Source organism: Pecten maximus, chromosome 2 (genome assembly GCF_902652985.1).
Source record: "Pecten maximus chromosome 2, xPecMax1.1, whole genome shotgun sequence".
NCBI lineage: Eukaryota > Metazoa > Mollusca > Bivalvia > Pectinida > Pectinidae > Pecten > Pecten maximus.
Genome location: NC_047016.1, coordinates 32,943,180 through 32,968,857, shown reverse-complemented (window position 1 = coordinate 32,968,857; position 25,678 = coordinate 32,943,180). Strand labels below are relative to the sequence as shown.

The 25,678-nt window shown below is 37.5% G+C and overlaps 1 protein-coding gene across 1 annotated transcript in view; it reads left to right on the top strand.

Annotated features, from left to right (window-relative positions):
• Positions 1 to 25,678, top strand: part of LOC117321836 (synaptotagmin-B-like) — a 116,589-nt gene that overhangs the window by 62,842 nt on the left and 28,069 nt on the right. The window contains exon 2 of the mRNA XM_033876427.1: positions 19,117 to 19,313. Within this exon, the coding sequence (XP_033732318.1) occupies positions 19,117 to 19,313 (197 nt within the window). The remainder of the gene's footprint in view (positions 1 to 19,116; positions 19,314 to 25,678) is intronic.

Sequence of the window (25,678 nt, the reverse complement as noted above, 5' to 3'; positions counted from 1 at the left end):
TATCTACTCAGAACAGGTAAAACAATAATATACAGAATACCTTGTAGTGGATTATCTACTCAGAACAGGTAAAACAATAATATACAGAATACCTTGTACTGGATTATCTACTCAGAACAGGTAATACAATAATATACAGAATACCTTGTACTGGATTATCTACTCAGAACAGGTAATACAATAATATACACAATACCTTGTAATGAATTATCTACTCAGAATAGGTAATACAATAATATACAGAATACCTTGTAGTTTGATAAAATTTTGTATGCAGCCATATATCAACAACATCTCAGACTAGTTCGAAAATGGAAATTATTCAACAGTAACTTATATGTCAACATTTCCTTAAAATCCCTTCTTGTCCTGAACACCTGAATGGATTTTGATGAAATTTGGTCTGGAGCATATTAAATGAGCAAAGATGATCATTGTATAAATGAAGGGTGTTGATCACCTGGGACCAGAGGGGCAGGCCCCAATATTAGGGAAATTGAGGTAAATCCATTGATTTTGATGAAATTTGGTCTGAAGGGTTATTGGGCACAGGAGATCTGACATTGTCTAAACAGAGGGCATAGCTATTAATGGGTGGGACGGGCTGGGCCCAATAGGGAAAACAGAGGTAAATTCTTTAAATTTATACTAGTCCTGAACATCTGAATGGATTTTGATAAAATTTGGTCTGGAGCATTATTGAGCAAAGGAGATTGTGCAAACGGAGGGTGTGGCTCCCCTGGGGCTTGAGAGCGGGTGCCAAATAGGGGAAATTGAGGTAAACCCCTGAATTGATTTTGATGAAAGTTCTAGAGCATTACTGGGCGAGGGAGATCAAAAGTTGTATAAATGGTGGGTATATTGGCTCGCCTGGGGCTGGAGGAGATATTGAGGTAAATCCTTTAAATCCTACTTGTCCAGAATGCCTCAATGAATTTTGATGAAATTTTATCTGGAGCATTATTTGGTCAAGTAGATCTAATGTTGTATAAACAGAGGGTGATGATCTCTGGGGCCAGAGTGGCAGGGCCCTGAGTAGGGGAAATTGAGGAAAATCCTTTAAATCCCTACCACTCCTGAAGGCGTCGATGGATTTGCCTGAAATTTAGTCAGGATCATTACCTAACGGAGGGTGTGAGTCCCCTGAGGGTGGGGAGAAATTGAGGTAAATATTTTAAATTGCCACTAATCTCGAACAACTGAATGGATTTTGATGAAATTTGTTCTGTAGCATTTTTTTGGTAAATGAGATGTGATGTTGTATAAATGAAGGATATGGCATTCTTGGGGCAGGAGAAAGGGGGCCAACAGGGGATATAGCAAAAAAATAAACCTTAAAATACTTTTTCTTTTTCAAGAATGACAATTTAAGATTTAGTCCAGCTGTAGTTTGAACCATTGTAGGGAGGGGCAGTTCAAAAGTAGGAAAAAATTTGATATATAACTTAAATCATTGCATTTTACAATAATAACTGAAATACCTGGGTGAGCGATGCAGGCCGTCTGGGCCTGTTGTTTCTGATTAAATCCAAATATTTTCTTTTCTGATCATCCTTATGTCTTGCTACCTTCTTTTTGATCTAACTACCAAACTGGCCTCTTGGACCATTTTATTTAATGATCAGTGATAAATGTCTTCATTCGACACTTTTCAACGTCCAATTTTTGTAAAATGGTTTTACCTTATTGCACATTTGTGAACCTGGGGACCTCTTTTGCATAATGTTTGAGGAACAAGCCATATGGACCTTTTGTATGATGCAAGATAAATGAACGTGTCAGACCTTTTTATGTGTTATGTGATGAACAGGCACCTTTTAATGTTTGGGTGAACGGTCCCATTAGACCTTTTGTATGATGGTCATGATGAACAGGCCCATTGGAATTGTGTTGTACAGTCACATTAGACGTTTTGTTTGTATGATGATCATTATGAACAAACCCATTAGATCTTTTCCATGATGTGGTAATGGATGTGCCCAGTGACATGATGAACGGTCCCATTAGACCTTTTGTATGATGGTCAGGATGAACAAGCCCAGTAGACCTATTCCATGATGTGGTAATGGATGGGCCCAGTGTCATGATGAACGGGTCCATTAGACCTTTTGTATAATGGTTGTGACGAACGGGCCCAGTGGAATTCACATGTGATGAACGGGCCCAGTGGACCCTGGTAGTGATGGGATTTGCGAGTGCTGTATTATACTAAGATTGATGTGTCCAGTTGTGGTGGGCAGGGACTCCATTGAATGGTCTTAGTTGACCAATGTTCTCAATGAAATCCAGAAATAGAAATTTATGCTGCTCATGACAACCAGGAGAGGACCGACAGGATTGTATGGTAATTACGCCGTGTTGATGGTCACATCCAAAGGTGTGTCTTGGCTTCCATTGATTTTCTTCACGTGTTGTATTTGTCTGAGGATGCTCGAGAATTCCTTGTACAGCTTCACAAAGGAACTCTGACTATGATAGCGCACTTCCTATGATGTTGTCATTTCAAAGGTCCAATTTTTTGTTGTAATGGCAGACTTCCACATCATTTTGACATTATATTGATGAGAACTTGCCAATTAATCGCTGTCAATAAACACATTTAATTGTTACAATGTTTGTCACGCAAACATTCCTGGTCGGTATCCAGTGAAAATGTTACCATAATTGTAAAACGTGTTCTTATGTTACAAATGAAATATGTTTATTCTATCTGTCACCAACATGCATGTATAGTGCTTGTCTTTATTCTAGAGTTTCATGGCTTCTTCTCATCTGAGGAAACCTGACCAATATAACACAGATATAGCACTGACAGTTTCAATTAGTGAAAAGCTTCCAGTTTTATAATTACATATAGGTAATATAACCAGTTATATGGTCAATGAACTGACTTTAATGTTTTACCAAAAAAACAACAATATATCAATGTAGCTAGAGCCGTACAATTGAGAATTAACTAGCTACCAAGTACAAGTAGAAAACTTACCTGGCAACCAAGAACATGTGAAAGATTTACCTGGCTAATCAGTACAGGTGAAAGAGTTACCTGGCTAATCAGTACAAGTGAAAGATTTACCTGGCTAATCAGTACAGGTGGAAGATTTACCTGGCTAATCAGTACAAGTGAAAGAGTTACCTGGCTAATCAGTACAAGTGGAAGATTTACCTGGCTAAACAGTACATGTGGAAGATTTACCTGGCTAATAAGTACAGGTGGAAGAGTTACCTGGCTAATCAGTACAAGTGAAAGAGTTACCTGGCTAATCAGTACAGGTGACAGATTCGCCTGGCTAATCAGTACAGGTGGAAGATTTATCTGGCTAATCAGTACAAGTGGAAAAACTACAGGAACAGATATCACTTTACAGTTTCATTGTAGGACTTCCTACACAGTGCCTTAATTGGATAAAAAGAATCCCATTTCAGCCAGCAAGTATAAATCCAGTAAAACTTGTTTATAAAGAATTCAATGGGATTAGAGAAAATATTTCATTATATCCGAAATTCATCATAGGGTATTCAGCTCACCTGGCCCAAAGGTGTGGCTCCCTTGAGGATGGATGGGGCCAAGAAGTGGAAATATAAACTTCTTCTGCTTTAAGTATGCCAAGAATGACAGGCATTGGTTTCCAGATTTTTTTGTAATATATAACCTATATGAGGTATTTTTCCATGATTGCTGATATATCCCTGGGCCTCTTGTTAAAATATATAGAATTGAGCTGAAGTTGGGATTTTTACTTACTTCATAATAAGTAGAAATTTTAATCAAGTTTTAGAAAGTTTTACTGTATATTGACACTGAATGAGTTACCGGTTAGCCATTCTGTATTAGAGTCCGACTCAAACTCAAGGAATGGCAAAGTTCCTTGCATTCTGCAAGGAACTTTGCCATTCCTTGAGTTTGAGTCGGACTCTAATACAGAATGGCTAACCGGTCATTCTGCCAGCAGTCACAGCTGGCCCTCAGCATGAAGGCAGTAATAGGCCCTCAACATGCCCTCAATATCCTTATAACCTAGCTCCATGCCCACAGATAGGACAGGCCACACACAGTTTGGCAATACTGATGTCGTTCGTTCTTTGCCAGCTTCATGCCAGCTTCATGCCCACAGGATGCCCACAGGATGCCCACAGTTGACACATGCTGGTGCAAGATGGCTACAGGTCCATGGTCAATTTAACATACTATAAAAATGTGTACACACTCTAAAAATTGCCTTACATAGGGTTGCCAACCTGTAAGTATCCCAATGTGATACTATTTTGACGACGTCATAATGCTACAGTGTTTAATTAATTGAATAAATGTTGTAGAAAAAACATTAACAGATATTTAAGCCATATATTCAATATATTAGTCAGTTAAACACAATATGGTACAAAATTGCAAGTACAGTCAAACTTCGATGTTTCGAAGTTCAAGGGACTAACAGAAAAACTTCGAAACAGCGGGACTTCGAATTATTCATGGTTGACAATAGATCGATGTTTTCTTGATAAAGACCATATATGTTAACGTTACATGTCCTCGGTGTCTTCGTGATGATCGTCGCCTGTCAGGCTCAAAAGTTAACTTATACCTCAAACGCAACAAGATAAAAATACTTTTCATTAATTATACCTAAGCATTTTATTAATTAAACAAACTATGTATCGGTTACGAAACACTTATATCGCGTTTAACAGATAAAGCAAAAGAAGTACAATGCACACTTACGTAAGTCGTTAGGCTTTTCTGCTAAAGACACGTGCGGTTACGTTATGTGCATATAAAATACGGAATGCCGATCGGTTGGAGACTGCATGATTGAATGACAAATAATCAATTTACTTGGATATTTATGTATAACTTTGCAATGTGCCACTTATGAGTGAAGACATCACTAATTGTTTGTGTTTAAAATTGGTCCGCTTGTTTTATAGTTCCGTAAAATTTACTCACCGACCGCTGATTTCAATGGCGGCGAAGATTATCAGAGACGACTACCGAAATGTTTTACCGGAGTGATTAAATGCCATGGCTTCTAAATACACCTTTTATCTATCAATTTGGTCTGATTATTAATTAACCCCATGATCGGGAGTGACATCACACGCTATCGTTATTCCTATTGTCAGTCAGGGCATCTAGGGGAGAAGTGTGAAATCTTGCCGCGGGGGTCACGACCAACACCTGTCCAGTGGTCAGTACAGGTAAACTTTTGTTCGAATCATGAGATGTCAATTACCTATGACATCATAGCTAACGGGCCATGAAAAAAGTTCGAAACATCGAAAACTTCGATTTATAAAAATTCGAATCATGCATAGGTTCGTTAGTAGCGTTATATATTTTTTTTTTTTTTTTAGTAAGGAAATTCGGGACCAAGCAAAAAGTTCGATACAGCGAGAAATTCGAATCAACGAAGTTCGAATCATCGAGGTTTGACTGTAGATTCAGATCCATCATACTCATGATGATAGAGATTGATTGTATGAGAGACAGGTCTGCTTTGCAGTGTTTAAAGTGTCCTCTGATGGCTGAAATTCATAGCATGCACGGCCTGTGTTCTGCTTAGCAGACATCAATGCACATATAGTGTCATACTGTAATTCAGACCTAGTGTCTGTGTGGATTCTTTTAAGGAAAGAAAACATTATTTCATTGTCTGTATTTGACACTGGTATTAATAGACATGTCCTTGCCACCTTGGACAGTAAAGGGAACCTGGGTTTCTTGTTGACTATTTCTGTTCAGTTTCCTATCTCCACCCAAAACTTCTCCACATCTTCTTGTTTTGGAATCTCCTCTTCTGGAGCAGGCTGGTAGTCAATAATTCCCTCCTCAAGTGAATCCTTCTCATCCGTGATGACATAAAAATATATCTGCCAGTTGTAGAACTAAAAGAAACAAAAAAGTTTCTAAGAGCTTTTGTAAGTTGATTATTAATAGTTTTATTCAACAGTTTAGAGTTAAGATTATAAATTGTTTGGAAGTAATTCATAACTGCTCTATTTATTTTATTACATAATGTGTTCGATTTTCCTTAACTATAAACATAAGCTATATTTTGAACAATTGCATGGCTACAATGACTATTGCACGGTCACGTGCAAACTATTGAACATTTGTGACATTTCAGAATTTTGTCCTACCCTTTCAAGCATCACTCAGTCACTCAGATGTCAACACTGCCGATGACAGCCATGCTGACTTCTAGGCCTACAGGAAAGTCAAGATGTCATTGATTCTAATGTTTCTAGTATTTTAGTGATTATATAATAAAACAAGTATATCATGGGTGTCTGTACAATAGTCCACCAATGATATATGATGTTATCCACTTGCCACAACCAGCTACGGCTCATAGGTGTGTTGGTAATCTCGGACAGGGCCCCTTGTGTCTGAATTGTCCCGGTGTCAAATACGGCAACTTACCTGGGGATACAGCTTATAGAAATAATTCTGGACAGAGAAAGATATCAAAATAACTGTGATTCATATTGGACTGTAGTAAACTGTCATGGAGGCCAAAGCTGATATGGAGAAAAAAAAGATCTCTGTACCAATGTAATCTGTGCACCCACCACTTGAACAGTTTTTAGATGTGTGTAAATTACATGGGTTTTTACGGTACTTTCTTCAAACGAGGAAATTGTCGTTGTGTTGTGGTTGCTATGGGCCTCCTGATGGTGTTGACTGCAGGCATCTAAGACTTCTGTGCGCACCTGCGTGCAAAGTCTGGGTGAGATACCTGTGAGATACTGACAGGTCTGGGCAATCTTTGTGGAGATTGATCCAGTTAACAAAAAATGCTCTCTGCAAATAGCATGCAAGGCCTGCCCGGAATGATGTGACAGGGCCTTAACAAAAGAAATGTCTAAAAAAATGATCAAAAGTGTAAAGAAATTGCAATGATGCAGAGGTTTTTTTTTGTCTGATGTTTGTATTATTGGGAAGTGATTTTGATGTTATTGCTGTTTAGGAGAAGAGAGTAAAAGACAATATTGATTTTTGTCTATTTTTGAGAAATGGTTAAACATAATTATGAAATGCATTAGTTCTTTGCTTGAAAACATTATTGAATTTCAGAAATTACAACTGATGTAAAGGATCAAGTGATCTGTCTTATCCAATCTGGCTTTACAGCTAAGATTATCATCCATGATACCAACTCATTAATGGTACAGAGGCTTGAGAATTGGTCTATTATACAGAAGCACGTGATTTTCTCACACCTTGCTGGCTATTTCTGTGCGACAGGTATATTACAGGTGACTAATTGGCCATTATAAAACCAACCCTTAAACCCTTACAGAAACACGTTTAGTCCCATAATCTCTATATCATCAACTTATAAAATATCTTTTCATGTCAGTGAACATCACACTTCTGATGCCTCCTCCACTTTATTGGGAAGGGTGGGGGCATTCTTATGGAGTTTCTCTTCTCCTTCTTGTCATGTAGTGTCGAAATCTCGATTAACGAGATAAATATATTAAAAAAACACCACTGTATATAACATCAGATTCTGGTGGTCATTGGTCAAGGTTGGTTAGTCCTTTAACGGTCCTACTTGATCTCTTCCGAAATAAAAAGTTTGAATTGTGTACAAGATAGTTCATGGCCCCTGAGATCTTCCACAGATTTGGTTGATAAAAGTCATCAAGTTTTACACTGATCATTATACCCCCCCGCAACAAAGTTAGGGGGGGGGGGGGGGGGTATACTGGAATCACCTTGTCCGTCCGTCTGTCTGTAGCCTTTAGTTGAGTGTTCGCCCCTGTGAGGAAGGCTTTGGGTTCTGTCCCCTGGCCAAGACATACCAGAGTCTTTAAAAATGGTAGTTGCTACTCCTGCTTATTGCTCAGCATATTTGGAGTGGAACGACTGGTTCGCCCGTTGTCAGTCTAATGTGACCAGGTGGGGTGTCCTGCTGGGTGTCTTCGGCAGTATGCTTCTGTGAGGTAGCACTATAAATCGGCAAAAGTTCCAACTATCACAAGGAGACCTAACACGAACATACCGCAGCCTCCCAAAACACACATACGCACTCACCACATGCATGCATGTTGCACGTACGGGAGGCCGTCCTTGAATGACCTTGGCTGTTAATAGGACGTTTAACAAAATAAACCAAACCAAACCAAACTGTCTGTCCGTCCGTCCGTCCGTCCGTCTGTCACAAAATTTGTCTGGCTATGCATTCGCTCATTTCTTTAAGGATTTCACTCAAATTTGGTATATAGTTAGAAGACCATATGAACTTGTGTCCCCTGCAGTGATTTTGCGATTTAGCACTTTTTTTTAAAGAGTTATGCCCCTTTTACATACAAAATGTGTCATAATTTTTTCCCGCTATGCATTCACTTAGTTTTTGATGGATTTTCTTGAAACTTTATATAGATTTGAAGGCTGGCATGAAGTTGTGTCTCCAGTAACAGCTTCTTCTGAAAAAAACCTTTTTATGGAGTTATGCTCCATTATGTAAAAAGAATGGTTACTAGCTTGTCCGGCTATGCATTTGCTTTGTTTTCAATGGATTTTACTAAAATTTGGTATGAAGTTAGAGGACCCTATGAGGCTTAATTAGCTCTATGCAAAGATTTTGCCGAATTACCAGTTCTAATTGAGTTATGCCCCTTTTTCTTTAAAAACGAGCAAAATTTTGTTCGGCTATCCATTCACTTAGTTCTATCCTAAACATAGAACATGTTTGATTTGGTTATAGTACCATAAATAAGCAGCTTCACAAAGTATCCAAACCAATCATGGAAAAGCGGGAGGTATACTTGTCATCCCCTTGGTGACAGCTCTAGTTAAGTAATAAGTAATACATCAGTACACTTATATGATGTTTCCATAGTTTGTGTATAGTGAATTATATTTCTTTTTCTAATTAGGGTTAAAGGCCACATTTGCCCATTTCAAGTCTAAATTTCAAGACTTCCAAGAAAATTTCAAAAATTTGACTTCTCAACCCCTGAACTAATTTCAGTAAATTTTGCAGAAACTTCTCATGGTCAAAAGTCAACCAAAATTATAAATTATATGGTCGCCACCCTCAGGGACGGGAGGGTCAGAGCAAAGCAATTCTACTCAAGACATGAAGATATGATGGAATCAAATAAAATTCATCAAAAATTGAAAGGTCTGAAGGTACTTTATCAAAGTTGTGAATTTAATTACCTAAAAAAATGAAATGTTTTAAAAGGAATGATGATGTAACAACAAAATATTGAAAATTTAAAATCCGATAAGAAAACAATTTTTGCACTTTAGCAGGAAAATCAGCCTTGTTTGTGTTTATAATTAACGCCAATCCCGTGAAACCCACATAAAACACATACATAATTCCTTACAGTGAATTCTACTGGGAATCAATTAGCAGTAATTTGCACAGTTTTAAATAACACAAAGAAAATAAGAAAACAATTGTTCTGTTCTGAAATGAGCCTTTACTGACGTAATACAATAGAAATCTAACAAGACTGCATGTATTATGACCATGTTATAGAATTTTGTAGTGATTTTGTGATAAATCAATTTCAGATGAAATTTAATAAGATTTTTGGTTTATATTCATACAGAGCTTGTTCAATAAACACTGTGTTGATGGTTAATTCAGGATTTATATTTGTAATACCCAGTATGAAAATGGGTTTTGGGTACACTGATGAAAAGCTAAGCTGGTTTATGGGACGCAAATCGCCTGTTCTACTGCCTAAAAGCTGACGCAGGAATAGGTGAAACATATCGAACAGCACACAGTGAGAATGGTTGATCTTAATCCTTTTCAATGACAAACATTTAATCCTAGTGCTAACTAAAATATGATCCATTATAAAAGTTCTGCTTAATGCAAGGATTAGAGAGATATGTTATACTAAAATTACCCTTTTTCTGAATGTCAAATATCAATCATGGTAAATTGTCGATTTTCTTATTTCAGTTGATGGTAATTTGCTGTGTGTATGGAATTATTGAATTTCCTGATCAATTCTTATCGCTGTAAAAGTGGTTATTTCCACGGGGGTTTAATTTTGAAATTTTGATAGGTAAACTTCATGGTACATGCCTGGGGATTGTTTCCGCCAATTATTTTTTTCTTTTGGACATGTTCCTTAAATACCACATTCAAAAATTAACCAATATGATTGAGTTGATTTTGTTTAAATCTGAAAATCCTGAATTTTTATCCAAAACCATTTTTTAACCATGAAAATGGCTTGATCAACCAAAAGGCTCAATTGGCATCATGATATTTGGCCAGTACCTTGATGGCACCAAGTGGAAAAAGGGGGCTGCGATAGCTCAGTCATTTAGATATATAGCACAGATCATGAAATCTCAGGTGAAGGTCTGAGGTGTGTGGTTCGACGCTGCCTGCCTGAGTTGGTTTGTGTTTCTCAAAAGCTGAGAAATGGACCAATCTGTGTTGTCTTGGTTGTGTCCTTCGGCAAGATCGACACTTTACCCTTATTGCTCTGGATGGTATGTAAAGGGCCTCCTGTATGTTGTTCAGTGAGGTAGTCACCAACTACTACAAGGAATCCCCATTTCAAAATGATCTTGGCTATTCAAGGGACAATAAACCCAGCAAACAAACAAACCAAATAGATATGACCTTGATACATCATATTCAAGCACACAAAATCAAACCAATGACAAGGTATTTGACCAACTTAGTTTTCCCACATGATGCTTTTAAAAAAAAATGACACAAGTTTTCCCACATGATGCTTTTAAAAAGAAATGACACAAGTACATGTATATTCTACTCGAAGTGACAAAGGGGTCAAATTTGTAAAAATTTAAAAAAATAAAAAACCCATTAAAAACAGAAATTTTCTTCTAGTTATAATGACATATACAAGAGTTATGATACATTGTGAGTAAGCTTATAGAACTTGCTACATGTAGTACAACATTTGTAAAAAGAAATGACATTGGGTCATATTCAACTATAAAAGCTTAGGTCACAGGTAAACTTTGACCTTGTTGACTTTTTGGTCTTCAAATTTTCTAAAAGACTGTAGCTGTATATGTCCAGAAAATATATTAAATTGGTGTTAAAGATGTTGTAGTTAAAATATCTCCTAATATTGAATTGGACATAATGGGATTCTCCTTAATTAGTCCTGAAGTACTGAGAACTTGCCGTTTTTAGACATTTGTTTTAGTTTTCAAATCATGCCAGTGAAAATTTCTAAAAGAAATTCTTTGATTCTTTGAATACACCAAGACAATATGACATTCACATTGAAATATAACTCGAAGTGGTGCACCAGGAAAATGGGTTTTATAAAACACATAGACATTGTACCATAAACACCTCATATTGGCAGGAGGATATATGCCTTAGACAGAGATGTTGATTCAATCCTGTTGTATTCTAAGCTGAGATTATATACCTATCAGTACCAGTTGTACTGTAAAGCTTGTTTGTTATATCCGACATTGGTTATACAAAATAGATAAGGTTAAGCCTAATTTGTGATTTTGATTTACTAGCAGAAATTTGTATCAAGCCTGTTTGCTGTATAACACGTCATCATTTGATGTCCCCATGAACTATTTTTGGACTTTCCCAGACGTCATTAGGTAGGCCATTTCTACTGAGATGTGATGTACATGTAATCTGTTATTGTCGCCAAATAAAACACTGAAATGCTATTTTCTATCTTCCATCATGCAGAAGATATTTGTCATTTTCAGCCCAAGACATACTGCCTTCCTGTGATGAGGGTACAGCAATCAAGTAGTTTCAGATCTTAGATTAATTACCTCAGGAATTAAGATTAATACATAGTCTATCCATATCAATTGCAGTTCTGTGAAAATGCTGATAACTGATATTTCATTGTCTTGTAATAAGCCCACCCTGAATTTTGTGTCCAAATGTTTGTATTAAATACAACACACTAATTACACCCAAATCAACTTAAGATGTATGTGCAATGTATTTATATATCAAACAGACACAACATTTCAATATGAATCAACATAAAATACTGTTAATATCAATCTCTATGTATAGAAGCGTTTATTAAGTCCCTAGACATTGCTGTTTGACATTTTTGTGGTCGCTGCGGTTTCGGAAATATTTATTGAAAATTTTTTTGTTGATGTTTGAAGACGCACTGAAAACACGAGTTTAGATATTGAAATATTTGAAGCAATTTAAGCATCTTGCCAGACGTGGCCCCCTGCAGGCCTGTGATCACGGCCTGCTCTAGACTAATACAGCGGATTGTGCTTTTCCTTATGAATGCATTTTGCGTCTAGAACGAGACTTGGCTTTGTTTGACAGATCTTATTGCAGTTATTTTCCCCTTTAGGAGATGTAAGAAAGGAGGACGCAGGTTGGATCTGGCATATAGAGAATAGCACTGGATCAAGAGTGGTATACACGTACACAGAATCTCCCAGTCTGCCTTACAGGGCAGTGTTCGACTGTCTCTCTAGGGACCTTTTAGAACATATATATGGGGATGACACCATATCATTATCTTTATCTTATGCTTAAGAATTCACACTGTGATGGAAATTATGATGTCCTATTAGCTCTGATCGACATGGGTCAATGTTCTTTGGGAGGAAATTCTTTTGTCGTTGGTATTGACAGAGTTCGTTGTTATTTTTTTCCCCCCAAGAAAACCTTTTGCTATGTTACTGGCAGAGAAAATTGTTCATTCAGTGGAATTTGTTTTACCATGGCTATTGGTGGTCATATCTTGTTCTTTCTGGCAAATGTCTGTCTGTCCCTTTCTGTTGTCTGTCCCTGTCAATCCTGTCTGTCCCTGTTGATACCAAATATCAATACTGTCTGATCCGGTCTGTCCCTGTTTGTCCTCATCTGTCCCTTCTCTGTCCCTGTCTGTCCTTTTCTGTCCCTTGTCAATCCTGTCTGTCCTTTTCTGTCCCTTGTCAATCCTATTTGTCCTTGTCTGTCCCTGTATGTCCTTTTCTGTCCCTTGTCAATCCTGTCTGTCCCTTGTCAATCCTTTTTGTCCCTTGTCAGGCCTACAGGTCCCTGTCTGTCCCTTGTCAATCCTGTCTGTCCCTTGTCAGTCCTATCTGTCCTATATGTCCCTTTCTGTCCCTGTCTGTCCTGGTCTGTCCCTTGTCAGTCCTTTCTGTCCTATATGTCCCTGATTGTCCCTGTCTGTCCCTTGTCAGTCCTATCTATCGTATATGTCCCTGTCTGTCCCTGTCTGTCCTCATCTGTCCTATATGTCCCTGTCTATCCTCATCTGTCCCTGTCTGTCCTCATTTGTCCTCATTTGTCCTCATCTGTCCCTGTCTGTCCTCGTCTGTCCTGTCTGTCCCTGTTGTGTCTGTCTTGTTATGAAACAATAACACATCTTGAGAACCCTTCAACAGATTTGGTTCTTATAGTTCTGATGGTCTTTGGTCAGGTTAAAGGGTCAAATATCGCCTTTGGCCACAGGTGATCTTTGCCCTCTTCTTGAACAAATAGTTGCATTGGAGTGAGGGGATTTGTTTCTTAGATATTTTCTTGTTGTATATTATATGTCATTTATGTTCTTTTAACAGCAATATTGTATAACAAATTTCCCGATTTATGATACAGATGCTCATTGATTGCTTAGTTATATGTACTTTAGAGGGGGCCGCAGTGGCTGAGTGTTTAAGGTGTCCCAACACTTTATCACTAGCCCTCCACCTCTGGGTTGCGAGTTCATAACCTACGTGAGGTGTTTTTTCTCCTGGTACTCCGGCTTTCCTCCACCTCCAAAAGCAGGCACGTCCTTAAATGAACAAAATGAACCAACCCAAGTATCTTGGTAGATTATAAAACTTAGAGCCTATTAGTAAGGATATAAAAATATGGTGCTATTAAAACACCAGTACGATGACATAGATATGATAACTCAAAAGAATCGCACCTTCTAGTCTGTAGTCAGGCTGACAGGGGCTATCTGTGCTAAACGAAAATCCATAGCTTCATTCAGTAACAGTTTTAAATTCTGATAACATTTTATGATAAACTATGAGTTAAACAAGATTGATGATGTGGACTGCCGCAGTTAATTATTGATCAGGTACAACAGACATAACATCGCCATTAACGTCACTGAGCTGACCTACAAAATTTTAAATCGCAGCAAAATACATTTGAATTGATTTTTTTTAAGGTTTATGATACTATCCCTTCAGCCTCCCATTGTTTACCACAAAATTAATTTTCTTTTTCAATTTCTAATCTGAATCATTGCACAAAAATAGCATCTTACTCTATTTATGAGTGATGTTTTGTAAGAAGAAGAAAAAGAAAATGGCAACATAGCAGCAAAAAACATTCCAACACAATAATGATTTGATCTTCTGTATTTTTTGAATTTGATTAGATGTATTTAAGATGCTGAAGAAACAGCAGATTACATAAAACCTCAGGCAGTAATTTGAAATTGACTTGTTAAGTTTCTATTTATGAGAAAACTACAAAGCTGTCACCAAAGGTCAACATCTCAAGTACCTTACACTACAGTACTGTCACCAAAGGTCAACATCTCAAGTACCTTACACTACAGTACTGTCACCAAAGGTCAACATCTCAAGTATCTTATACTACAGTACTGTCACCAAAGGTCAACATCTCCAGTACCTTATACTATAGTACTGTCACCAAAGGTCAACACCTCAAGTACCGTATACTACTGTACTGTCACCAAAGGTCAACACCTCAAGTCCCTTATACTACAGTACTGTCACCAAAGGTCAACACCTCAAGTACCTTATACTACAGTACTGTCACCAAAGGTCAACACCTCAAGTACTTTATACTACAGTACTGTCACCAAAGGTCAACATCTCAAGTACCTTATACTACAGTACTGTCACCAAAGGTCAACATCTCAAGTACCTAAAACTACAGTACTGTCACCAAAGGTCAACATGTTAGTACCTTATACTACAGTACTGTCACCAAAGGTCAATATCTCAAGTACCTTTTACTACAGTACTGTCGCCAAAGGTCAATATCTCTAGTACCTTATACTACAGTACTGTCGCCAAAGGTCAATATCTCAAGTACCTTATACTACAGTACTGTCACCAAAGGTCAACGCCTCAAGTACCTTTAACTACAGTACTGTCACCAAAGGTCAACATCTCAAATACCTTATACTACAGTACTGTCACCAAAGGTCAACATCTCAAGTACCTTACACTACAGTACTGTCACCAAAGGTCAACTTCTCAAGTACCTAAAACTACAGTACTGTCACCAAAGGTCAACATCTCAAGTACCTTACACTACAGTACTGTCACCAAAGGTCAACTTCTCAAGTACCTTATACTACAGTACTGTCACCAAAGGTCAACACCTCAAGTACTTTATACTACAGTACTGTCACCAAAGGTCAACATCTCAAGTATCTTATACTACAGTACTGTCACCAAAGGTCAACATCTCAAGTACCTTACACTACAGTACTGTCACCAAAGGTCAACATCTCAAGTACCTTATACTACAGTACTGTCACCAAAGGTCAACACCTCAAGTACCTTACACTACAGTACTGTCACCAAAGGTCAACATCTCAAGTACCTTATACTACAGTATTGTCACCAAAGGTCAACATGTTAGTACCTTACACTACAGTACTGTCACCAAAGGTCAACATGTTAGTACCTTACACTACAGTACTGTCACCAAAGGTCAACATCTCAAGTACCTTATACTACAGTACTGTCACCAAAGGTCAACACCTCAAGTACCTTACACTACAGTACTGTCACCAAAGGTCAACACCTCAAGTACCTTATACTACAGTACTGTCACCAAAGGTCAACATGTTAGTACCTTACACTACAGTACTGTCACCAAAGGTCAACATGTTAGTACCTTACACTACAGTACTGTCACCAAAGGTCAACATGTTAGTTCCTTATACTACAGTACTGTCACCAAAGGTCAACATCTCCTACAGCACTGTCACCAAAGGTCAACATCTCAAGTACCTTATACTACAGTACTGTCACCAAAGGTCAACATCTCAAGTACCTTATACTACAGTACTGTCACCAAAGGTCAACATCTCAAGTACCTTACACTACAGTACTGTCACCAAAGGTCAACCTCTCAAGTACCTTACACTACAGTACTGTCACCAAAGGTCAACCTCTCAAGTACCTTATACTACAGTACTGTCACCAAAGGTCAACATGTTAGTACCTTATACTACAGTACTGTCACCAAAGGTCAACATCTCAAGTACCTTATACTACAGTACTGTCACCAAAGGTCAACATCTCAAGTACCTTATACTACAGTACTGTCACCAAAGGTCAACATGTTAGTACCTTATACTACAGTACTGTCACCAAAGGTCAACATCTCAAGTACCTTACACTACAGTACTGTCACCAAAGGTCAACATCTCAAGTACCTTACACTACAGTACTGTCACCAAAGGTCAACATGTTAGTACCTTATACTACAGTACTGTCACCAAAGGTCAACATCTCAAGTACCTTATACTACAGTACTGTCGCCAAAGGTCAACATCTCAAGTACCTAAAACTACAGTACTGTCACCAAAGGTCAACATCTCAAGTACCTTATACTACAGTACTGCCACCAAAGGTCAACATCTCAAGTACCTTACACTACAGTACTGCCACCAAAGGTCAACATCTCAAGTACCTTACACTACAGTACTGTCACCAAAGGTCAACACCTCAAGTACCTTATACTACAGTACTGTCACCAAAGGTCAACACCTCAAGTACCTTACACTACAGTACTGTCACCAAAGGTCAACATCTCAAGTACCTTATACTACAGTATTGTCACCAAAGGTCAACATGTTAGTACCTTACACTACAGTACTGTCACCAAAGGTCAACATGTTAGTACCTTATACTACAGTACTGTCACCAAAGGTCAACATCTCAAGTACCTTACACTACAGTACTGTCACCAAAGGTCAACATGTTAGTACCTTATACTACAGTACTGTCACCAAAGGTCAACATCTCAAGTACCTTATACTACAGTACTGTCGCCAAAGGTCAACATCTCAAGTACCTAAAACTACAGTACTGCCACCAAAGGTCAACATCTCAAGTACCTTACACTACAGTACTGCCACCAAAGGTCAACATCTCAAGTACCTTACACTACAGTACTGTCACCAAAGGTCAACACCTCAAGTACCTTATACTACAGTACTGTCACCAAAGGTCAACATCTCAAGTACCTTACACTACAGTACTGTCACCAAAGGTCAACATCTCAAGTACCTTACACTACAGTACTGTCACCAAAGGTCAACATCCCAAGTACCTTACACTACAGTACTGTCACCAAAGGTCAACATGTTAGTACCTTATACTACAGTACTGTCACCAAAGGTCAACTTCTCAAGTACCTTACACTACAATACTGTCACCAAAGGTCAACTTCTCAAGTACCTTACACTACAGTACTGTCAACCTCTCAAGTACCTTATACTACAGTACTGTCACCAAAGGTTAACATCTCAAGTACCTACTGAGCTGTTATTGGCAAAGATAAGCAATATCATGTGTAGCTATAGTACTGATCATTGTCCAGTGGTCCTACATGTGTGATGACTAACTGTCCAAGACGACAGATGCTGTAACAATTTATTATTAATGGAATCTTGGTGATTTGATAAAACATTGAGATCTACCATGATGGCTTGATGCACGACCAGCCATCATGTAAGCAAAGGTTGATCAGATCTGACTGATTATAGAGACAAGAAAGAGCTGAACTTGACATGGCGCCGGTACAACCTGATTTCCACCAGGGGAGTATCTTCATCATCACTAGGTAGAGGGTGTGACCACACAGTAATAGGCCCCTTGTGTACTTAATAGGTGCTACGTGGACGGACTACATAAAACATGCACAAACAGGCCGTCACTTAGTTACTAAAAACTGACCATCAAATTTGCTGCAGTGGTATCCATGTAAGATCTAATAAAACAGATACGACAGGGAGAAATTTTTCACTTACCCTTGCAATCATGCAATTATGAGCTTGGCGTGTGAACAGAATAAAAGTAGAAATCAACTTCAGTGATGTCTATAGGAGACCTGACAACATTACGGGAACCTAAAGTTCACTTGACCTGTATCCTTTTTGTGACCTTGACCTGAACTGTGCCTGACCAGAATCAGAAATTTAGGATTATAGTTACTCTCTAAATTGAGTTTATCACTACTGAGGAAGCTGTCTTCTATGTTTGATTATTTGACCACTATTTCCATTTCCTGTGTTTTGTTATTTTGTTTTGTGCAATTTAAGATGTTAAGTAGAAAGTTTTTACTTCAATATAAATCTCGTTATTTTTTTTAGTGATTTATTGCTGTAAATGTATGTGTCCATCAATCATACAGGCAGAGACATATTAGTTGAGATTTAATTATTTACATACCTATCAGGGAAAAATTACTTTATCAGGCTGAGGGGCACATCAATTATCAGACCTTTTGCCTTAGTTATTGGAAACATCTCACAAATGGTATTGTGTAAGTGCTCCTCGGAGTCGAGTGAACATCTCAATGAGTTTTCGTTAAATATTTAAATGTTTACATTCTGCGATAAGCGCTTTGCCACAATGGTACCTTTCCAAATGGTTTCCTTATCTCGACACAATTTGTAAAAATGTTGCAAAGCTAAACAGTATTCCATCGAATTGTGATTGGGCAAACTATCAATCGTGCCAAATGAAATATTTTTGTAGAATATGGAGTTGCTCATTGTAAATTAGAATGCTCTCAAAGCTCTAGCCCGTGTTGCTAACTTTATGTGACAAATTCCTCACCGAAGTCGTCAATGATTATCATGTCCATGAGGACGTTTTCCTTCTTAATTCCTGTTGGAAAAATTGTGACAATCCTCGGCATTCCACCTGCTGTCATGAAAGACAAAATGAGGATAACCTTTTTGCATCATTTACAACATACTATTGTCTTAATGCCGAAAGAGTATCCTTTCTTATATTTAATTAATGAAGATTAAGAACTTACTAGATATGTAAACTAGATACATACTATATATGGTTGATCCTAGTAATTTGACAATCCTAACTTTATATCTATGATCATAACTCGCTTGTATTCATTACAGATCCTAGTTCTGGTCCAGTGACTCCTGGATCACTGACGGGTCTTCGTGAGATGACCTTCACCTTCTCTAACGAGCGGGTTGGCATAGTAACAGGATCCGATGGGTTGCCTCCCTTGCCTTCACATCGCCCCAGGAGGGCCTCCATGCAAGATGCTATTGACCTGCGCAAGATAGACACCAAGCTTTATGACAGAAAGGTTTGTTATATATGTGTAATGTTACCTGGTTTTGTTGACATATAGTAATCAGCTATTGTTTGATATAGGTGTTGTTACTAATGTACAGGTGTTGCACGGGTATAAATCCTGATCAACTTAATTTGAGTATCCTTAAGTCAAGTGCAATCCAACATTTAGTAGATGTTTGAATGACAGAGTTAAATGAGTGTCCTAGCTAACACTAGACTAAAGGCACTTCTCTTCTTTAAACTTTCACAGTTGCCGTCAGTTCTGACAATTATAGCTATGAGAAATTGGCTTTATCATCTTTCAACTTTTACTCTTCTCAGGCAGATCCTTCGCTAAGCATTTGCCCCAGCCTCCTTACCACCCACAAGACAACTACAACTGAGTAATTTGCTTCAACAATACCTCTCTGAGCTTACACTGGTCAATGACACCAAACTGTAATCAATAGTATACTTAAACTAGGGCCTGACCTATCAACCTCTTGCTCTTGAGAGTATGCCCTGCCACTAGGCTAATTCTGACCAGTTGGAGGTAGTAGGGTGACTCTAGACTCTTCACTTTCACTTCACACTGATATCCTATGCCAATGTCTGCACAAGTGTGGGATTGTGCCCTTGTGTATTTTCCAATAGAAATGATGTTTCAACTTCATCATCATTTTGTTGTATGAGTCGAATACCAATGCCATAGCTCTCACCTCTGTTATTAAGTAAGGTATTGGTTTGCTGAGGAGGGGAGGAAAAAATTTCAAGTGAGCCGACATTGTTGCGTGCAGTATGGGAACATGGACAATCAAGGTCTTTTTCATCTGAGAAGTGGTCGCATGCTTGTAGATTGCTTCTTGTAAGAAGACGGAAGTTCTTAAGCTCATATTTGGACGTCAAGAAAACTTAGTGTTAGCTTTGTCGACCTGTCTGCACAGCCGTAATCTAATTTATTTGTGTGTAGAGGGTTGGAGACATGATGGAAGCCACTCCGGTATCAACACAGCATCGTTATACTCCACATGTCGTTCCGCTTCGGAGTGGTTTTAAGGCAATAAAATCTATTCTCAACACTGAAAATCAAGTTACATGTTGCCAGTGTTGAGAAGAGCGCCTTGTCACCCATCATTTGGCTTCTCTTTATGGGCAAAATATTATTTTCTACCATCAGCATATTATTTTCATGATGAACAAGTTTTCCTGATGCCAAGGAATGGGACTTTTGTTGGGGGGGCTATAATGCTAATGAATAAAGTAATTTGATAACTTTTTCACATTTTTAATTCTGTTTTAATTAATTAAATGAAATGTTTAACAAAGATTGCTTTAATGATTGTTTTATGTTTAAATTAAAATTTTCCGTGCATCAGTCTGTTGGGAATTGAACAAATTACACCTGTATTTAGGGAATCTGAGTGGAGAAATCGCATAAGCTATCAATCCTGAACTTTATCAGTTGACAAAGCAATCTTAACTTTGCAGTCATGATTGGAAACTTGACCCCTCATCATTATTTTGTGAAAACAATAAAATATCTTTCCTGACTGTGTATTGGTTAACTATAGCCATTCTTTGAAGAAACGTGTATGATATATTCATGCATATCCACTAACCCCTGAATCACTGTAGTTTTATCATGACTATTAATTTTTGCATCATAATTCAGTATCTTGAGAAATCTTGTAAAATGTTCCTTATTTTGCTATTTCTTCTTTTTGTCCTTGATTAATGATCTTAATATGGCAAAATTGTTTGCAATAGCAGTTTATCCACTGCATACTTTGTACAGTATTACATTGTTTCTCATTGTTTTCCTGAGCGGCATTTTGATTGTTTCTCATTGTTTTCCTGAGCGGCATTTTGATTCAACCTTAGAAAAAAGTTATGCACTTCGTTTATTACAATTTCAAATCTTTTACAGAGATCTCCTCCCTCAGGTTTTGACAGATCTCTTTGAAACATGATAAATTTTGTAATCATGATTTATGGATGTGTTTTCCTGAGCTAACATGAACAATGTTTAGGTCACCTGAGAAGAAGGTTCAAGTGACCTATTGCAATCACTCTTAGTCCAGTGTCGTCTGTTGTGTGTCATAAACAATTACCATTTTTGACTTCAATAACCAAGAGGTCCATGGGCATGATATTGGGTCAGTAGCATACTGGGATAAAGGACTGCAATGTTTGTTCAAATGAATTACCTTGACCTAAGGTTATGGGGTCAAATGTGATAAAATCTTGAAACAACTTTTCTGTAACAAAAGGACCAGGGCCATGATTTTGGGACAGTATCTTGCTGGGATGAAGTGTTACAAAGTTACTTAAAATGATTGACCTTGACCTATTTTCGAGGTCACAATGGTCAAATGTGTTAATATCTTTAAATACCTTCTTCTCAATAGCCATGAGACCGAGGGCCATGATATTGGGCCAGTAGCTTGCTGGGATAGTAAAGGTTACATAGTTAAATCCATTTAATTTACTTTCAAGGTCTCAGGGGTTCAAATTTATATAGAATTTTTTTTAAATGACTTCAAAACAACCAAGATCATGATAAAGATGAAGAGCTATCAAGTTTGTAAAATGTGTTAGAATCTTTAAATGACTTCTTCTTAATTACTTAAAGACCCATAGTCATGATATTGTGCTAGTTACATACTGGAATGAAGGGCTTCCAAATGTTTTCAAATTAATGAACATGATGTGCTAAACTCTTTAAATGACTTCTCAATAACAAAGAGGCCCAGGGTTATAATATTGGGACAGCAGCATGCTTTGATAACAGACTGAAAAGTTTGTTGAATCGAATAACCTTGACCTACCTTCAAGGTCTTACTCGTAAAATGTGTTAAATTCTTATTTTAAAAGCAAAAACATCAACTATCGGTATGTATTTCAGAACTCTGGAGGCCTTTAAAGCCCATGGGCCTCTTATTGAAATAGTAATTATTCTTTGCTTATTTTAGTATTTTCAGACCACCAGCATCAGATTTCCATTGTTCATGGTCCGTCTATCTGTTAACAATCTTTGTTATATCTATTTGAGAAGTACTGGAAGGACATTTCTCAAACTTGTAATACAGGTTCCCCTCTGCCTGTTAGTTGTGCTCATTCAATTTGGAAAATAGGAAAGGTAAAACAATTAGAGAAAAATCAGTCTTATATAGACCCTAATAAAGATCATTCAATGGTGGATGACATTGAGATCCCTCTATCAATCTTGTTTGGAACTATGTGTTTTCTATGAACCTTACAATGTTTTTTATGATGAGATAGAGTTATGGTTTCTAAGTTGCATTTTATTAACCTGATGTTTTTAAATTATTTCTACATTTCAATATTTTATGAATTTTGATTCAAGAACTGTGCAGCATGTCACATAGTCATCAAATGTGCATCAATTGTTCCATCCTGCGATATGATTATTGTCTGTGGGTCTTGGTAATGCAGTGTGTTGCTTACCAGAAGTAGGTGACTGTGACCGATATATTTTGACCTTTGGCCTTCATAAATAGAAAAAAAAATCTGTTTCCCATTAATTCAGAGTCATGTCCAATATTTTATGTATGATCACTATGACCTATCTTAACCTTTGACCTTCATTAGGGGAAACCTGTTTCTGATTGGCTGTTTGGGCATCGATCATCTCCAATATACTGTTATAATTGTTAAGGATTTTACAATGAAATATAGCATAATCATTGTTTAATCTGTTTATATTTTATGACATATTAAATGTGATGTTTTTTGCTGTTGTTTTTTTTTTTTTTTATATATATATAATAATTTTCATTTAAAATTGATTTTTTTTTAAATCGTCAAGCAAGCAGTGATGATATACTACATGATCAACTTAAAATTTTGCACCCGAATGTTAAGTTAAAATACTATTTTATGCTCATAATATAGAGGATCTTGCACTCATATAAGTGTAATAATGAATTTATTAACTTTTATGGGACACAATCCAATCATTTTTTGATAAATTCCATATTACATTTATACAAGTCATAGCTAGATTATACCTATGTTAAAAATCTCAAATTTTTTCCACTTCATATATAAACTTTATTTATTTTACAACAATTGCGAAACAGTTATATCAACTTATATCAATCAAGCTTGTTGGCCCGGATGGAAGCGTGCATGGGGTCTTTCCCCTATAATACTGGAAGACTTTGAATGCAAGGCCAGTTTAGTTGGATGACATGTTATTTAGCACCAGGACAATTGGTTAAAGTTGATCATTACATCGCTGTGGTGTTACTCTACCTGTGTTATATGATATTAAAGGGTGTAATACAGTATGACACAATAGAATAGACAAAATGGCTATAATAGGAGAGTATATATGATCTGTAATGAAATACTGGATTATGTGGTCACCAGTAGGGTGTCGGACGACTGGACATCGCTGATTGATATTATATTGTTTGGTCACTCAGGTATTGGTATGACAGGGAGCAAAGTAAACAGACACTGGTCAGTACGGTCATGGAGAGAAATCACAGGGATTCTAGATATGTTGGTCAGTGTCACATTAGTAATTGGTCACTCTGGTATCATAGTAACAGAATGACTGGACGCTGTGGTCAGTTTTGCATTAGTATTTGGTCACTCAGGTATCACAGAAAGATTGGGTGGACACTGGACAGTCTCCCATCAGTATCTGGTCACTCAGGTATCACAGAGAGCCAGACTGACAGCCGTCAGAATTCTATGATAGGGTGAGCGGTCACTCGCTACAGATTACACTGATGAGAATCGTATCAACCAAAGTATCGTAGAATGACTCGGAAATGCCTGGTCTGATAAACAGGCCATTTTGTCTGGTGATACTGATCCCTTCCCCCTGATATTGATTAATGTCTTTAAAAAACCTCTCTAGTGATGTGAGGATCAGGTCAGATGGGTAAAGGCAGGATCAGCTGCTGAGCTATATATAGTAACAATCATCTATATAACAAGAAACATTCTCTGTTTCCTGAGCTCTTTTGTTAAATGGCCTTTTTTATCAAAAGATTCTATGTGAAATCATAGTTTTGGCACGTTCCCCTGATAAATTGGCAGCCATGTTTGTTCCTATATTGGGTAATCAAACAAGGTTGTACACGCAGAACTGCAAAACCCGACACCCATTATCACTAACAACAAGGAGCTAGGTTTTTATGGATGATAGTATTATCAAATCATCGCTAATGATTCCACTGAGTATATGGGGAAAGCATCTATAAGTAAGGGTTTATCCCGAGAAGCACTCCTACAATATACCAAAATTGTATGTAGAGGAAATGACTGGAGTACAAATTAAGGATGGTTTAGTGAGGATACTTGTATAGTGTAGTTCACTCAAAGGGAAAGACTTAGTGAAATATATATATATGATCAGTAAAACTGGTGCAGTACACCAAAAACATGGGGAAAGCTACATCAGAATTTTTTTTGGTTCTGAATTGAAAATTATATACCCAGGTATGGTGAATGAAGTACATTTTTAGCCCACCATGATCAGATGGTGAGCTATTCAAATCACCCTGCATCCGTGGTCTGTCGTCTGTCTGTCCGTTAACAATCATTGTTATCACTATTTCTTGAAAAGTACTGGAGGGATTTTCCTCAAACTTCATGTGTATGTTACAATTGGTCCCTAGTTGTGCCAATTTAATTTAGACCTTTTAAAGGTCTTTGATCAGGAAAACAAAATGGCTGACTTGTGGCCATCTTGGATTTTGAAAGGATATTTCTCAAACTTCACATGTAGTTTCTACTTGTTCTTGTTACCAGATTATTAAGAGAAAAAGAAGAAAGAAGGGAAAAGTTGAGAGAAGTCTGACAGAACTAACAAGAGATCCCAGAGGGATCTTGGCGCCCACCATTGAATGTTCTTCATAGGTTCCATGTCAGATTGATCTTTTCTCTACTTTTCTCTTCTTCTAAGTCTTACTAATCTGTGTAAATTCAGAAGAAACCTCTAGTACTTTTCAAACAAGGGAAACCTATATATAAAATTTAAGATTTAGGCACCAAGGGGAACCTATATATGGAATTTGAGAAAGATTCCTTCAGTACTTTCTGAGAAATAGCGATAACAAACTTCAATTGTCAAAATCCAAGATGGCTGCCTGTCGGCCATGTTGTTTTCCGATTGGTCTCAAAATGCAATATGCATAACTAGGCATGAAGGGGAACCTACATATGAAATTTCAGGAAGATCCCTTCAGTGCTTTCTGAGAATTAGCGATAACAAACTTCAATTGTCAAAATCCAAGATGACTGCCTGTCGGCCATGTTGTTTTCTGATTGGTCTCAAAATGCAATATGCATAACTAGGCACCAAGGGAAACCTACATATGAAATTTGAGAATGATCCCTTCAGTACTTTTTCAGAAA